This window comes from Megalobrama amblycephala, linkage group LG16, assembly GCF_018812025.1.
Source record: "Megalobrama amblycephala isolate DHTTF-2021 linkage group LG16, ASM1881202v1, whole genome shotgun sequence".
Taxonomy (NCBI): Eukaryota; Metazoa; Chordata; class Actinopteri; order Cypriniformes; family Xenocyprididae; genus Megalobrama; species Megalobrama amblycephala.
The window spans coordinates 33,265,748-33,284,560 of record NC_063059.1 but is presented as its reverse complement, the minus strand read 5'-3'; the positions used below and the strand labels follow the sequence as shown (position 1 = coordinate 33,284,560).

At 35.7% G+C, this 18,813-nt stretch overlaps 1 protein-coding gene across 2 annotated transcripts in view; it reads left to right on the top strand.

Moving 5' to 3' along the window:
- Positions 1 to 18,813, top strand: part of gbe1b (glucan (1,4-alpha-), branching enzyme 1b) — a 168,834-nt gene that overhangs the window by 132,026 nt on the left and 17,995 nt on the right. The window contains exon 15 of one of the 2 annotated variants that reach the window (XM_048161402.1): positions 17,504 to 17,621. In XM_048161402.1, the coding sequence (XP_048017359.1) occupies positions 17,504 to 17,621 (118 nt within the window). Of the gene's footprint in view, positions 1 to 1,247; positions 1,776 to 17,503; positions 17,622 to 18,813 lie in introns of those variants that run through there. The other variant, XM_048161403.1, reaches the window with a different exon arrangement.

Sequence of the window (18,813 nt, the reverse complement as noted above, 5' to 3'; positions counted from 1 at the left end):
AAAAAACATAAATGTAAAAAAAAAAAACTTAATGAAAATTCGAAAGTTCTAAAATTACTAAAACTGAAATAAAAATAAATTAAAGCTAAATAAAATATTTAAAAATGAATAAAAATAACAAAGCTTGTAACAAAAATTACTAAAATACTAAAAAATAAAGAGTAATTCAAAATGTTAATAAATGTCATGTAAATAATACCAAAATAGCACTAATAATGTTATGATAAAATTCAATTTAAACATTTAAAAAAAAAAAAAAATTAAAAATGAATTTGAATAAAGCTGAAAAATAATGAAAAACAAATACTAGATAAAAATGTAAATTTAAAAAAAAAACTTAAACAATGAAAATTAGAAAATTCTAAAATTACTAAAACTGAAATAAAAATAAATTAAAGCTAAATAAAATATTTAAAATGAATAAAAATAACAAAGCTCGTAACAAAAATTACTAAAATAATAAATAAATAGAGTAATTCAAAATATGAATAAATAATGTCATGTAAATCATACCAATAGCACTAATAATGTTGTGGTAAAATTACATAACAAAATTAATTTAAATAATGAAAAATAATGAAAAACGAATACTAGACAAAAAAACAAACAAAAAAAAAACCTTAAACTTAACTTGCAAAACAACAAACATTAGTAAGTTCTAAAATTACTAAAACTGATAAAACTAATAAAAATGACAAAGCACAAATTGCTAAAATCTAAACCAAAATTACAATGTAAACTACAAGTATAAAAGTAATTCAAAATTTTAATAAAACTATAAAATAATATAGCTAATACCAAAATAACACTAATTATAAACAGCTGTTATGGAAAAATTCTGTAATCGTTTTACTCATTTCTTCAGTGAAACTCAAAATCATTTTGAATATATTGAATATTGTAGCTGTCAAAAAGCACCATAAAAGTGGTCCGTATGAGAGGCCATACAATAGCTTTTGTGTGACAAAACGACTGAAATTTGAATTTGCGTCGACAGGAGGGCGAGTAAATGATGACAGAGCATTCATTAAAATGTTTGATTGTGTACAGCAGGTTTAGCTCCATCCGTTCCGCAGTGATCCTACAGGAAGTGTTTTCAGCAGGGAAGTGAAGGAGAAACCAGCTTTCCGCTGCAAACAGCTGAGAAGCCGCAGAAATAGCTGTCATTATGAGCGCGAGAAGTAAACATGCAGGTGAATTTGCCACGCGCTACAGTGTGTATGACGGCGTGTTTGTGTGTCGACAAGGTGTCCGTGATGGAACGATGAGAGTTGAAGAGGAGCGTCCAATTAGAGCAGAAGACAGATGAAAGTGCCACTCTGTTTCAGAAGAGGTAAACAAGCCTGACCCAACAAGTTCAGAGTGCTTTTTCATTAAAGCATCTCACACACATATATCTGTGCGTATGCATCCATATATCTTCAGGTTATCTCACAGTCTTCTGTTAGACTGGATCAGATGGTTCGGGCACCGTCACTGTATCTTACCATGAGCTGGAGGAATGTTTTGTAGGTTTACTGTGTTCAGTGGACCTTTTTACACTTGGTAATAATGTTACATCCAAGATCACCTTGATCCATAAATCCATATGACTGTCCTGCATCTCTAATGCGTCTCCTTGTGATTGTATCTGATCTTTGGCTATAGTTCGGTTATTTCACAGAACTGTTTTGATTTGTCACGAGATCTCGCGAGACTAAATTGTGACGAGATTTCTCGTCGAGGCGAAAAGCAGACTCGTGATAGTGTGAGGGTGAAATTAGGATATTTAATATGCCACCGCTACGTTTACATTATGCCTCCACTGTCATTTTGCTTTTTATAGACATAAAAAAACATTTAATTCAGTTGGATAACGGTCGCTGCCGCTCCCTATTCACAGAGTACGCGCCATCGCGAAAAAGTGAAAGTAAACGCGAGCGCGCATTCAAACGATGTCAATACCACGCATTTGAAAGCGACTCCCTGATGCATGCAAATATCTTCCAATATGAAAGCTATTTTAGACTGGGCTGTGTAGTTTTAAACATCTCTCAGCTCTGTATCAAAAAATTGGTCTCTATTTGCACTTTGAATATTGAGAGAGTGCTTTGATTATGGTTGCACTTATTGATTGCACTAAAGACTAAAAGAAAACGTATTTATTTTTATGGTAACACTTTACAATAAGGTTTCATTAGTTAACGTTAGTTAACTTTACATTAACTAAGGAAGTACAATACTTCTACACTATTTTAGTTAAAGGATTAGTCCACTTTTAAATAAACTTTTCCTGATAATTTACTCACCCCCATGTCATCCAAGATGTCCATGTCTTTTTTTCTTCAGTCAAAAAGAAATTAAAGTTTTTGATGAAAACATTCCAGGATTTTTCTCCTTATAATAGACTTCAATGGGCAGCTTCAAATTGTTCTACACGTTCCCAGATGAGAAATAAGGGTCTTACCTAGTGAAACCATCGCTCATTTTCTGAAAAAAATTGAAAATGATATAAGTTTTAACCTTAAATGCTCATCTTGAACTAGCTCTCTTCTTCTTCTCCTCTATTAGAATTCCAGCAGTGTAGATGCTGCTAAGAGTAATACTGCCCTCCACAGGCCAAAGTTTGAACTAATTGTTATATACTATTGAACTAGCATATTGCATATAAAAATTAGTTCAAACTTTGACCTGTGGAGGGCAGTAATACACTGCTGGAATTCAAATAGAGGAGAAGAAGAAGAGAGCTAGTTCAAGATGAGCATTTCTGGTTAAAACTTATATAATTTTCTATTTTTTTCAGAAAATGAGCGATGGTTTCACTAGATAAGACCCTTATTTCTCATCTGGGATCGTGTAGAACAATTTGAAGCTGCAGTGAATCTAATTTTGACCTTCAACTGTTTGGTGCCCATTGAAGTCCACTATAAGGAGAAAAATCCTGGAATGTTTTCATCAAAAACTTTAATTTCTTTTAGACTGAAGAAAGAAAGACATGGACATCTTGGATGACATGGGGGTGAGTAAATTATCAGGAAAAGTTTATTTAAAAGTGAACTAATCCTTTAATGTTAATTTCAACATTTACTAATGCATTGTTAAAATCAAAAGTTGTATTTGTTAACATTACTTAATGCACTACCATGAACTAACCATGAATGACTATTTTTATGTTTAACTAACATTAACAAAGATTAATAAATACTGTAGCAAATATGTTGCTCATTGTTGATGTTGGTTAATACATTAATGTTAATAAATGAGACCTTATTGTAAAGTTTTAACATTTTTATTTATACTCTTTATTTCTATAAACAATTTGCGGAAAGGAGTTCAGTTAGGAGGTCGAAAGTTATAGAAGCTCATAAATCATGAACAGTAAGGTCTAAAGAGACTTGTATGAAATTATACAGGAGAGAAGTCAGTCAGTTGAGTTTGCGGCAAAACGTTTTACAATGCTTGAATATTGTTGTCTTTTACTGCATATGATAATTCACACTCAGAAAGTAGAACTGAAATGACATTAATTACAAGATGATTAATTAAAACATTTCAAATGCACCTGCAGATTATTTGTCTAATCATCTTTGAGGATTTCTTAAAAACAGTGTGTAAAAATCTCGTCTCGTGAACTCAATCTCGTGTCTTGTCTTGTCAGGAGAAAATTATAGTATTTTTATTATAGTAATGTGCAAGAAATCCTCGTGAGCTACCTGTCTCGTCACACCCCTAGTCTCTGCTAATGCTATAAACTATTAGAGAACCCTTTCTTGCACATTACTATAATAAAGGTTACAATTAACACCAGAGCCCAAATGATTAAATTCAGTTGCTATTTATTTAACACTCAAATAATAATAAAAAATGTATGTATTATAAACATGTAAAGTACACATAAGGCAGTTTTTGCATCAACTTCTGTTTTTCCAATTCGTTGTTGAAAAATAATCATTTACACAGTGGCCATCATAACTTTAGGCCTTTCATTAACTAATAATTAAGTAAAATATAATTAATATATCGGCTAAAATAGTGCATATATTTAGTGAAACAGTTTGTTTCTCTAGCGAACTAACAAGCTGTTGACACTGAATGGCTTTTCTGAGGTAAATGTTAGGGGTGTAATGATATATCGCAGTACTATATTTCGCGATGCAAAAAGGTTACGATATGTATCGTAGAGTACTTTTACGATATGACGGCAGCCAAATCTTATTGGTTGAGCTGCCGATGTGACCTACTCTGCAACATGGAGGTGGCAGTAAGATAAGCTGGGTTGTCAGCTCTCTAGTTCAATAAAGCCGAGTTCAGACTGCACGATTTTCAAAGCAGTCGGGTCACTGTTCTTTTCACACTGTATGACTATCTTGGCCAGCATTCAGTCACTGCTGTGTTCAAACTGCACGATGGATCGGCGACAGAAGGTTTCACACTGCATGATAGGAAGAATCGCCGACAACTGTCTGGCACGCAAACTACGTTTCACAACCAAAAACACGCGAGATGTGACAAGGAAACAACGCGATATCACGCGTGCAAGACCGGAGTTATTATTATTATTATTAAAAACGGTAGCCCGCAAGAAGCTTGCAATACGAATTGCCTGTGCGCTGATTTGCAGCAAAAACAAGAAAAAGAAAAGAAGAATATGGAGGAGGAAACGGTTGAGGAGACTGTGGATTGTGTGTTCTGCAATGAGAGTTGGAGGTAAATACATAACTTTTCAATGTGCTGCTGTTGGATGGTAAAGCAAATGTTTGTGCTTTGGTTCTGTTTGATGGCATTGTAATGTTTATGTGTACAAAGCCATGCTTGCTGATATTGTGGTCTATAACTCCTCCCCGAACTCCCCGCTGCTCTGTATCTTGCTCTCTGATTGGCTGTCGGTCATCGCCGATGTAGTTTCCAGTCAGAACACTTTTCACACAGCATGATTTTGAATCGGCGACAGGTCCAGATATTTAGCATGCCAAATATCTCACGGGTGTCGGCGACTCGTCGGGGATTCTCTCAGATTGCGTCTTTGCTCATTCACGCTGCGTGATTGTCACTCACGTGAACGAGCACCGATTTGCATGTGATTTCGGGCATTTGTCGGCGATTTCTCAAAACCTGTCGGCGAGCCAAAATCGGGGCTAAAATCGTGCAGTCTGAACTCGGCTTAAGTGTTTCGCGCACACATCGAATCTTGCAAGCAGGTTTAAACGTTTCTCGCGTCAGTCTCTTGCTTGGTCGCGTGAGAAAAGTTGTGGCTTTCCTTTACCGCAGTGCCACAGCAACAGCTGTGCTCATAGAAAAGCAAAAGATGCTTGCGATGCTTTGCTTTAAGAAGACAAGAACCAACCGATCAGCTGTGGCCTTTCCCTAACAAAACATCAAAATCTCAGTCGAACAGCTGATCATAGCTGTACAGGGTGGTTTTTATATCTCATCTCCATAAATATATCTAGTAGTAAAAGTAATGCAAGGGCTAGAAATCAATTTATCCTTTGCTGAAACTTCCTCTTGGTGAGCACAGTTCATGGTTGCATAGCAACGACCGACACCACGGGAGCACAAGCGCTTTGGAAAGAATGAGAAGCGGTGCGGCCGCGCCTTCCACGCGTTTTTAGACGCAATATGTGAACGGCCCCTTAGGATTCTTAATTCTAAGTTCATGTTAATGTTAACATTTTTATTTCAGTGACAGACAGACCTATTCAGCTGTTAATTTGAATACAGAAGGTTTTTATTAAACCTGAAATGTTATCTTGTATGTACAACAACGAAAATTATTGAAATTTGTTAATGTTTTTTTTTAAATAAATCTTTTTTGAATTTCAGTTTCATTTTGTTCACAATATCGTGATACGTATTGTGAACTCCGTACCGTATCGTGATCTGAGCGTATCGTTACACCCCTAGTAAATGTTATAGCCTATTATGTGACATATATTGTTTACAAACTGTTTTACTGACATCTTTCCGCGGTTGAAATGATTATACGTTTCAGTAAGTTGTACTGTATCTTTCAACATACCTTCATGTTCATTCATTCTGTAGTAGTGAGGAAGAGGAAGGGATGATCATGTTCCGCGCTGCCTTTGAACTGTCTCGCCACATCAAAAAGTGTCAAAATGGGATTTATTGTTTGAATTTCATGATAAAATGGACAGAATTTGAAAGATGCCACTTTGTTTCTAATCAAAAGTAACAAAACACAAAGCTTATTGTGATTATTGGTGGTTAATGCTGGTTTAAAGTGATTAGGCTGAATAGCATTACTATGCGCGCACCCCCCCCTTTTGGATTGGAGTGTGGATCACCTGTTACTGACTGTATTCGTCGTCTAACTGCATGAGCGGAACCGTGACGTCTGTACCTAGACGGTTCGGGACAAATACATACACCATTACACCCCTATTTATTATTTAAGTGTTTTATTTTATTTTCTATTTTATGTCTATTATATTTTATTTATTATTTTTTATTATGATCTTTGTCACTGCATGCAAATTAGGCAAACTAAAATATATATTTCATTAGACTATTCCAAAAATAAGATGATTTTGGCCAGCAATACACTACTATATTAGACTGGGTAAACCCAGCCTGATCTGCCGGCGATTTGATTTCGCCCGGCAACTCAGTCTGGAAACCCATACATTCATTTCTGCTGCATCTGTTACACTTTTGCGGGAACCAATCACAGACTGGCTTATCCACTTTGCTCGCTATTGGAGGGTAAAGAGCTCTTTCTATGGCTCTGGGTGGGTATAACACAATGACGTCTGCAAAAATCGCTCGATGCCATTGCTGCTCTTGCAAACCGCTGATCAATGCTACAAACAAATACAAACTACACCTGTCTGGAGTTTTCGCGTCGCTCTGCAAAGTACGTCACCCGGATCGTTGATCTGATTGGTTGAAGGACTATCCAATTGCGTGAATAATGCTCGTTGATCACGCCTCTTGTGCAGTAGGAAATATATAGCAAACCAATGTTCAATTTTAAATTGAGCTTGGTCTGGTGATAGCCAGACAACTACTATATTGCAGATAAATCCTAAATAATAATAATAACTGTAATCATTCCTAATATTGATTGATTGATTATTGATTGATTGATTTATTCATTGATTCATTCATTCATTCACTGATTCATTCATTGATTCATTGATTCTGTTTATTTTTATAATTTCAGTTTTTCTTTTTAATATCTATTCACGTGACCATGAATTACTCACTTTCTGATCAAAATTTGTCTAATTTTACCACAAATATGATATCTCGAAAAATTCAGTTGAATGCATGTGGGCCACTTAATTTTGTCATTGTTTTGTGATATGCCAGGGAACATTGAATTAGCCATTTTGGGTCTTGTGACAAACTAGAGAAGTTGCATGTACTTTGGCAAATGTTCAGCTTGGGTGTATCTTTTTTTTCTTCTTCTTCTTCTTTATACCGAATAGTTCGCATGACACATGAGATGTTTTTTGTTGTCTGGAAGCGTTAGCATGCATTAGTGTTTACATCTCTGGTGTGGCCAAATGCATCCCTGAAACATTGGAGCACAAAATATTTTGGACCCCGTTCACACTTCAATACCAGGTGTAAAATGGGCCAATATGAGGTTTGTTGTCTGTTTACACATTAAAAAACACCTTGGCATGAGCTCCCGCCACTTCGAATGACAGCCACAAAACCCATATTTTTGTAAACAAGTGGAGCTACAGGTATAAGCCAAACAAAAAAGCTTCAGGAAGAGGATGTGGTCATGAATTTGGTTTCGAGAGAGAGAGACAAAGCACTTCAACGCCTTAAAATAAGTCTCTCCTATGTCCTTTCAGTAGGATGAGCAGGAGCTTTGTTCCTTAGGCTTTTTCTCTCTTTTCAAACTAGAAGACAAAGTTTCCCCTGAGTTAAGCACTCCACCACAAACATCAGCCATTAAAATTCTGTCGACATCAGCTTTTGACAAGAGCTCAAACCTTCTACGATTTTTTTACCTCAATCTTTCGTTCTCTGCTCTCAATGGGTGTGTTTTTCAGGTGCTTCTATCCGTTCAGATGGATTCAGATGGATGGAGTATTGTAAATCCCAGTTGGGTATCATCATGACAACTGATGTGTCTTTGATACGCTGCGTGCCAACAGGCATCTGTGATTGTGTCAGGTCATCATTCTCCTATTATCTGTCAGGGGCATTTACCTGAATGCCATTCTAAATAATTCAAGCATATCAGCATTCCTCCTTGAATCTGTAACAGACATGTCCTCAGGGCAAAACAGCAGCATGCTTTACCACTAAAAGGAGCTTGATGACTTTATGCCCCCAAAAATACTTAATGAATCTGATAAAGGATGGAAAGGAGAAAAGTGCATTTTGATAAGCATCAGGTAGAACACACGTGATCTCGTGGGAATGATTGTGCTATAAGAAGGGTTATTGCATGGGTCATGAGGGCATGTTATGGTTGAGAGTATGTGAGTTTCTTGAACAGCACATGATGACTGCCTAAAAATCATTGAGAAGCTTCATACACATCTGAAACTTAAGATTTAGTGGGAGTGATATATTAGAAGCATTTCACACTTCAAGTCTCTTATGCTCACAATTAAAATGAATTGTAATTTATTTCTGTGATGCAAAGCTGAATTTTCAGCATCATTACTCCAGTCTTCAGTGTCACATGATCCTTCAGAAATCAGTCTAATATGCTGAAGAAACATTTCTTATTTTATCAATGTTGAAAACAGTTGTTGCTTAATGCTTTTGTGATACGAAACTCTGAAAACATATTATTTTTCACATATTTGACATTTTTGCAGCACCTCTCTTCCCAGTCTGTCAGTAATGCTTTGTTTAGTTCCTGTCTCTACGAAGCCCCTGATTGGTCGGCTGGACCAGTGTGTTGTGATTGGTCAACTGCTTCGAACATGTCAATCCCCTTACCATAACTGTGAATTTCAACAAACTCTTTGGCATCATCTCTTTTGCGTATGCTTTGAGCGGGAATTCTTTAAATGAGGAATATTGTGATGTGTTCGTTCCTGGAAGAAAACTCAAGACTACAATCGAGGCGTTTCAGGAAGTTCAGAAACAGTGTTTAACTGCAGACCTTTTTCATGCTCAAACAGCATCATTACACTAAAAAAAGTTGAAAAAGTAAAAAAAACAAAAAAAACATAATGTGTCCTCTTTAATTTACTAAAAAAACCATATTGTTCTGAATATAAGGCAATGTTTTTTTCTTAGAGATACATCGGAAAAAACTGGTTTGTCTTAAATTCAGACTCAAAATCTATAAGCAGGATAATTGACGACGTGCCGTTGAATTATTAGAAAATAATGCACACCCGAGGTGGTAATTACCGTTACACCTCAGGTGTGTGTTATTTTCTAGTAATTCAATGGCTCGGAGTCAATTATTCCGCTTATACTATGGTTAACATACCTCAAGACACCGTTCAGTAGTACGGTACCCAGATTTCAAAATGACAGTAAGATTTCACTTCTACAGTTAATGACATTTTGATAGGCTACATGGTTTTCACTATGAGATGGATAACCTAATTGTTACAATTCAGATGGGATATTTTATTGTTACAATTCATATCGGGTATTTTTATGGTATGCCAGAAAGTGTTTATTTTTGAATTTGATCGTTAATTTTGATTGTTAGTACATTTCTCCAGTATTTACCATATTTACCATTTTTGTATTTACAATACAAAAATTAAAATATGATAATATGCAATATGAAAATTATTTTCAAATAAAAGCATTTTCTTTATCAACACTTGGTCCCAAATTAGCCTGATGGACAGCATCATTTATGCCACATTTGTAACCCTGTTACCCATTATGGATAACACAATTTTTATTTCATGCATTTTGCCTATTTATTTTTATTTTTAATGTTTATTGCTTGAAAATTACAAAATCATACAAATCAACGTTTTAAGTACCATGTTTTGGTAACAGGGTTGCAAAACTTTGTTGAAACCTCTTGACGATAACATTTTTATGAAGGTTAAGCTTCGGAAAAGTTCAGGCCTATTTCAGCCTATTCGTTGAACGTTGCGGTAGCGTTTGCCCGATGTTTACTAAAAGAAAAGGATGCAAGATGGTGCTAAGAGCAGTGTTGGGGAAAGTTACTTTTAAAAGTAATGTATATAAAAATACTAAAAAAGTAACTCATTGCGTTACTTAGTTACTTTTTATGAAAAGTAATGTCTTACGTTACTTTTGCGTTATTTTTTCTCACCTGGGCTGGGCTTGCTTATTTGTTTTTTTAATAACAACAAAAAAGTTCTGTTTTTGGCAAATGTTCAGGCCCTTTCACACCAAAAGTGAAATGAATAAGCCTCAGGCTGAAGGAAATGCATATTTCACCTGTACAGTAGAGTGCGCAGCTCAAACAAACCTTTCAGTTGTGCTGCCATTCTGGATTAAATAAGAATAGGTTACAGGAAAAGGTTACTCTTATTTCTAAATCTAATCTAAAGTAATTTGTGTTTATTAGTATTGTTGAATTAGATCATTGGAGGTCAGCAGCAAAGACATTGGTTAATAAAGTGAGATTAAATACATAAAGTATATTTGTGTCGTTTAATATAGTTAATTATTACAGGTTTGCTTAAATTCTGAGATTGCATTTGTTTTTATTCATTTTGAGGAATACTGAATGTTTTCATGCAAGTGAGATGAGTAAATGCATGTTCACATTTAGTCTAGATCTACAATAACCATCATTTTTAAACAGTGCACACAAAACCTCTGCACTTTATTTCTCTCAACATGGGGACAGGAGAGCTGCCAGTCAGTAAATGTGAAAAAGTAATTTGCATTGAAAAAGTAATGCGTTACTTTACTAGTTACTTGAAAAAGTAATCTGATTACTTAACTCGAGTCACTTGTAATGCGTTACCCACAACACTGGCTGAGAGATTATAAACAGTGTGAAGACTTGATTTTGAAATTTGGTTGCAGAATCCTTCCCAGCGTCAAGACCTGTTTGCCCCTCAAAGGACAAGCTGCCATTACTGCTGCCACTAACACATGAAAGACACGAAATCACAACCCTCTTCGCAATCATGATCATGCACACATTTTCTTCAGGTCATCAGTGCTTCTGAGTCCGAACGCCCTTAGACCTGCCACCCTTTCGTCTGCTATTTTTCCTCCTGTGAGCAAATTGACTTTGATCTCAGACCCTCCCCTTTGTTCAGCAAGGCTTGGTTGATTACAGTGCTTCACCGAAAGTGCAGCCTGGCCTCAGAGACAAGCATCTGTAAGCGCTAACAAAAACATAATTGCTAAAAGCCTCCAACTGCCAATTTCAGCAGGAGAGCCACTGCTGTTACACTGGCACGCTTGCCAGGGAACATTGAATTAGCCATTTTGGGTCTTGTGTATTCGCTTGCTTCGCTCGTCTGCGCACACACAAATACATTTAGTATTCTTTCCGGCATGCTGTTTTCTGTGCTGCCTGTCATACTTTGGTCCTGGGTGACTTTCGTGCTTGTCTAATGGGAATGGGTGGTATTGATCAATGCACAAATGCTTAAGGTAGATTTCCTCTTTATATAAAGGATCCTTGTGCCTTATATATCTCTCCGTCTCCCCGTAGACGTCTTTTTTATGATTCTCAGACGTGGCGTCTGTATGAATCCGTTGGGGGCGGAACTGATATTCTGCAACGCAGCACTTCTTGCTAAAATCTCGCTTCCGGTGCTCGTTCTCTAGAGCCGCAACATCAAATGTTGGCATCGATAACGTTATTGGTTTCAAAAAGGCTCAGAAATATATTTCCAATGCTAGGGAGCCAAATCCCTTCTGAAAAGGCTAGACTAAACCCATCTAAGGTGGTTTAAGATGATCTCCTTGCCTGGCCAAGCTGTTGTTGAATATCTAAACCCCTTAAAAACCAGCAAACCACTCCCAGCTAGACCAGGCTGGTATAAGTGGTTCATTTCTGCAGGGTGATTGTCACTATAGACCTTCCATCTGCCAGTTTTTGTTCTAATGATACATCATGAAAATTGTCCGTTAATCATTGCCTGTTCTTCGAAAGGCCAGCAGCAAACAGAGTCAAAGTTGAAGTTCAGGCATCGTGTTTGATTTGTGTACAACTTGATGTTGCGCTCTGTTTGATGAGTTCAATGCGATGTGGAACATTACCACAAGTCATGTGGAAGGACCTTTCTATGAAATTAGCCTGCTAGCCTGCTAATTTCATGCTAATGACCAACCAGACTTCATTTGAGCTGAGGAAGTGAAGACTGGCTTTCAAATTTACCACAACATAAATTTAGTTTAGTGAAACTGAGATCACTTTAACTTTACACTTTAACTTTAGTGACATATCAGTAAGATTTCAGTACAATAAACATTCAGATTTTAGTTTTTCTAAGAAAATGGTTGGTTGTTTATTTATCCATGTCTTTTTAGATAACTGGTAACAATCTCAGACAAAATAATTTGCCAGGTCTATGGAAACCCTACTTAGAGGTTGTTCCACATTATTAATCAAGTCACAGTTCTCATGCCATAGGGGGAGGAAGAAAGATCTTTCTGAAGATGAAAAGCATGAAATGGTGCAATGTTGTGCAAAAGGCATGAAAACAACTAATATTGTGTGAAAAATGAATAGAGATTATCGAAGGCTTATTAAGGAAAGTTCCTGTCAAAAAAATTAATTGTGTTAAAAGAGCAGCTATAAAAAAAGCCAGTGTTGAGCAGCAATCAGGTATTTGAAAATGTTTCTCTTTGTGAGCTTTGGTTTGGAGTGGCTGAAATGCATCTTTATGCACAACTGCCAGCCTGCATGGAGAGCTTCTTGAGACTCCAGAGACACCAGAAGCTTCAAATACCTATTTGCTGCTCAACACTGGCTTTTTTTTTTATAGCTGCTCTTTTAATACAATTAATTTTTTTGACAGGAACTTTTATTAGCAAGTTCAGATGTTCGTTTACAGTATATCCCTGGTCACGCATTTCGAACTTCGTTTTACCCCTAAACGAAGAACGAAAAAGAGGGCCTTTACTCACCCTCAATCCATTCTAGGTGTATGTGACTTTCTTCTTTCTGATGAACACAATCAGCGTTATATTAATACATATCCTGACGTATCCAGGATTTATAATGGCAGTGAACGGGACCAATGAGTTTGAATCTCAAGAAAGTGCATCCTTAACGTACTCCACATGGCTCCGGTGGGTTAATAAAGGCCTTCTGAAGCAAAGCGATGCGTTTTATTAATATATTTATTAATATAACTCAGATTGTGTTCATCAGAAAGAGAAAAGTCATATGCACCTTGGATGGCTTGAGGGTGAGTAATTTTCATTTGAAAGTGAACTGATCCTTTAGTTAGCATTTAGCTTGGTTAGTTACTTGGGGTAGTGATGTAATTTTGCATGCAAATTATCAAAACGGGCTGTGATTAATAAATAAATGTAAGGTCTTGACTGCACTTTCAGAGAACTTTAGCACTTGCATGCTTTACTTTTTCTTTAAATACTGACAGTATAAGCAACTTATATGAAGCCCCCATTAATTTTCTCTGAGAAAAAAGAAGGCATCAGATCATTTGTTTTTCTCACTCTCTTCCCGATAACATCTCCGAAATATCCATAACAAAGGAAGTTTGTTCTATCAGTGAGAGAATTCAATGCAAATAGGAGTATGGGGGAGTAGGGTCGGGGGGGTATCTGTCGTCATCCTCAGCAGGAACTATACGCCAAGCAACACTTCTTTTTAATCATCACTATCAAAGCCGGCAAGCTGGCAGTAAAAGCCAAGTGTGCTCCAGCTCCGGGGCAGAGTAAGAGAGCGTTTGAGGATAACACGAAGACCCACCGCTAGCCCATGGGGATAGGAGGTGATTATTCAAGCAGCCAATTAGACGCCTGTCTGCATGTTTGTTACATCTCACAACTGTTTAAACCCCTGAGAGGTAAACAGAGAGAGAGAGCAGGAGTGGGGAGACTGGGGACTCCAACTTCTCTGTCTTTTTCCTTCCTTGTGCTACAGGAATACAGTTGTTTACTTACACGTTGAAGGTGAAACTGTATATTTACATGGCAAAATGAGCTGCTTTCACAGCTGTTGTTTTTGCACGTCACATGAGTAAACTAAACGCTTTGTTTTTTACTTCCGGTAGATTTTTAGACACCACATGTATCATTTGTTCTCTTGCTTCAGGATCCTGTTTTGTGGAATATCAAGTGGACAACCCAACACGATACCAAGAGTAAACAGAAATTTCCTAAAATTAAAATAATGTTAACTAGTGTTGAGGGTAACACATTACAAGTATGTAATCAGATTACTTTTTTCAAGTAACTAGTAAAGTAACACATTACTTTTAAATTTGCAACAAAATACAGTACAGTCCAAAAGTTTGGAACCACTAAGATTTTTAATGTTTTTAAAAGAAGTTTCATCTGCTCACCAAGGCTACATTTATTTAATTAAAAATACAGTAAAAACAGTAATATTGTGAAATATTATTACAATTTAAAATAGCTGTTTTCTATTTGAATATATTTCACAAAGTAATTTATTCCTGTGATGGCAAAGCTGAATTTTCAGCATCGTTACTCCAGTCTTCAGTGTCACATGATCCTTCAGAAATCATTCTAATATGCTGATCTGCTGCTCAAGAAACATTTAATGTGTACAATTGTACAAAATTATTTGTGTACAATATTTTTTTTCAGGATTATTTGATGAATAGGAAGTTCAAAAGAACAGTGTTTATCTGAAATCTAATCTTTTGTAACATTATAAATGTCTTTACTGCCACTTTTGATTGATTTAATGCATCCTTGCTGAATAAAAGTATTCATTTCTTTAATTTCTTTTCAAAAAAATAAAAATCAAAATTCTTACTGACCCCAAACTTTTGAACGGTAGTGTATAATGCTACAGAAGCTTTGTATTTCAGATAAATGCTTTTCTTTTGAACTTTCTATTCATCAAGGAATCCTGAAAAAAAAAGTACACAACTGTTTTCAACATTGAAAATAATCATAAATGTTTCTTGAGCAGCAAATCAGCATATCAGAATGATTTCTGAAGGATCATGTGACACTGAAGACTGGAGTAACGATGCTGAAAATTCAGCTTTGCATCACAGGAATAAATTACTTTGTCAAATATATTTAAATAGTACACAGTTATTTTAAATTGTAATAATATTTCACAATATTACAGTTTTTTACTGTATTTTTAATTAAATAAATGTAGCCTTGGTGAGCAGACGAAACTTCTTTTAAAAACATTAAAAATCTTAGTGGTTCCAAACTTTTGGACTGTACTGTATATGAGTTACTTTTTCAAATAAGTAACACAAGTTACTTTGTTTTCCTATTTATTGACTGACAGCTCTCCTGTTGCCGTGTTGTGAGAAACTGAGAGTAAGTGCAGAGGTTTTGTGTGTGCTGTGTGAACATGATGGTTATTGTAGACTAGTTCTTGACTAAATGTGAGCATACTTTTACTTATTTACTTCTCCTGCGTCATCTGTGATCCAGAATATGCAGCACAGCTAAAAAGGCTTGTTTGTCTGAGCTGCGCCCTCTACTGTACAGGCGTGAATTTGCATTGCCTTCAGCATGAGGGTTATTCATTTCACTTTTGGTGTGAAAGGGCCTTTACATTTGCCAAAAAAATGAACCCTTTTGTTGTGATGAAAACAAACAAACAGCCCAGCCAAGATGAGTAAAAGTAACGTAACACATTACTTTCCATAAAAAGTAACTCTTACTAACTCAATTAGTTACTTTTTTAAGTAGTAACGCAATATTGTGATGCATTACTTTTAAAAGTAACTTTCCCCAACACCGTTGATAATGTAGTAGTAATAATAATAACACTAATTATTATTATTATATTGTTGTTGTTTTGCCAGTATTTTATTTTTAAGAAATTTGTTTACTTTTGGTTATTGTTGTTGTGCAAATAATAATATATTAAATTTTATATAATATCGCATAATATTTCTATTAACTTCATTGCCAGTTGCATAATAATTCAAGCATTTTTACTCCCTTTTTAAAAACTAAGCCTATTTATTTATCTGTATTCTTTATTATATAAATAACTGTGGTTTAACTGTGGTTAATTATATGAATCGCTGCCATGACACAGCGACACATTTATGCATCTTTTAAAAAAAAAAATAGCATTAAAACAAAAAACGTTTTTGAAATTTTTTTTTTTTTTTCAAAATGCAGTAACTTTCTGTGCCTTTCATGACCTTTTTCTTTTTCTGTTTTTTATTTTTGTATTTTATCTTTTTTATTCTTTTGTAAAACAAAGCATACAATCAAAACATGATAGAATAAATGTTTGGTCACCTATACATCCTTACAGAAAAGTATATGTCAGATGATACAGTGGTCAATAAACATGTCATGAAGTTGTAAACACAATCCATTTTTCCGAGTATTGCAAATATTTATCCATCTGTAGGTTCAATGAGAAAGTCATCCTCTCCATGTTTTGGACTCTGGTCACAATGGCCAACCATTCAACCTTTGTTGGAGGTTCAGATTGTAGCCGCTTTTTGTGTTTCAGCTTTCTTGCTGGCTGCCAATAAGGTACTTGTCTTTCGTCATCCTCTCATGACCTTTTCTTTTGCGATGTTCTTTTGTACTCGTTGAAAAGGCAAAGTAATATTAACCAGTTTTTAACCGCACATTATTTTCACCATAATATTGTTTCACTTAAAAACTGACACTTTATGGAAATTAAATGTTTGATGTTATCTTTAAATAATTGTTCAATACAAGTTTAGCTCTATGCTGTCAATTAGCACAGTTGATCATTTCAACATTAATGCACTTATAATGGAAATCTTTGGGGCAGTCCAGATGTTCAGCAAGTTTTAGCGACTTGCGTGATTTTTCAAGACATTTGTCCGCTTTTTGGGGTGTATTACTCAAAACTTAAAAACACAAAAGCATGAAATAGATTTCCAGTTTTCCACAAAATGTGTCTTCATTATTCTTTTATGCTCTCTGTCAAAGATATTTCTTATTCCGGTCATGAGTCTAGGCAATTACTTTTTTTTAATATTTAATTTAGTCAGTGTAGCACAGACAGGGTGAAATTGTGTGTGTGCACGATTGGTGTTGTTTGAAACATTTTTTGATGGAATACATTATTAATATTTTGAAATGGATAAATAATTCTGCCTGGAATTGTTGATGCGGTGGCTCGTCGGTTTTGGTGCACGTGTTTATATGGGACAAATGTGTGTCGTTGTCTCGGAGGAGCTCGAAGCAATCAGTGCTGTTGACTTGCAGTGCTGCTCTGCATTCTGACTCGCAGAAATTGGACAACCATCAGGTGTAAGTGCTTTGATAACTAGACGGACTCATGGGTTTATTTGATCCCTCAATTGATACTTTGTCCCTCACAATAATATAAAGAAAGAAAAGAGTACATTTGACTGTAATGTGACTGATTTATCTTCTAAGTTCTGTCTCCAGTATCTCCTCTTTGGTTCCTTAACACACCCTGCTCCAGATACAAGATCAAACTGGATTCGGATGAAATCCAGTATGGAGGCCATGGCAGACTGGACCACAACACCGATTTCTTCACTGAGCCATTGGGATTCAACGATCGGCCCAACTCTATGATGGTACGCACATTATACTATTTGTTAGCATAAACCATACGCCATTCCTAGCCCATTCAGAATCTGAGAAAAATGTGTGTACCCTTCATTATATTAAATATGAACAAATCAAATTAAAACAATTGTAGCCTTTAAGCAGTAAATATTGCCCAAGTAATTAAAAACAAGTATCGTTTAATTACTCGTTCAGTAATCAAATAAAAATTAAATAAACAAACTCTAGATGAAATTAAAACAGAACAAAGCTTCAAATGAAGCAAACAGCGGCATTCATTTATCTGACAGCAGTACAGTATCAGGTATTCAAGCAAAGATTCAGAAATTAAATGTAAATCAACCCTACTTAAATAATTGGCATAGTCTTCAATACATGATTGTTAGATGTAATAAATTAATACTGATCCGATGCTGTCGGAGTATGACTGAGAAGCAGGTCTATAATTAAAACGAGCCCTTCCATTTTCTTTTTTCTTCTTCTAAATGCTGTTGTTTGAATAATATGAATGACACAATGGACATTTGCACCAGCGGTTCTCGCCCGGATGCCTCAGAAAAGTTCTAAGGGGCCTCAAGATGACTTAAAATGATTTAAAAATAAGCAAAACCAACTATACATCAGAATGTTTCTGATCTCTGATTTTCTGAACTTGCAACATATGTCTTGGAAAAACCTGAATATATATAATTTTTTTAAAGAAATTTGAAGACCTGACCCATGTAACCTTGTAAACAGTGCTTTAAGGTTTTCAGGTAGGTCTAAAGCCTGGGACGCACCAAACCGATGTCAAAGAACTAGCATTGACGAAAGCTGACTGTGTTGTCGCCTCTCGTCGGCTGCGTCTCAGCCAAAAAGCTGCGCTTGAAAACACTAAAAGGACTAAAGGCGACTGAATGTGCATTCTGCGTCCGTATGTAAGGAAATATCTGTCTATATCGGCAGGTATCAATAGTCTATTTTTGTCAAAAAGGGAAACCGAAATTATGACTGCAGATATAGAAACTGTAAACAAAGCAGCGTTTGCTTATCATTTTGAATCAATCATGCTGATCACTTTCTTTTTTTCCAGTCAGTTCATGTTATTATGAAAAAATTTGTGCATTCGAATACTCAGGTAAGATGACGTGAAGTTATAACTGTACCGTCTTGACTTATTTGCTCGCTTTTATTCTTGTGCACGGACTTATTCGCTAAACT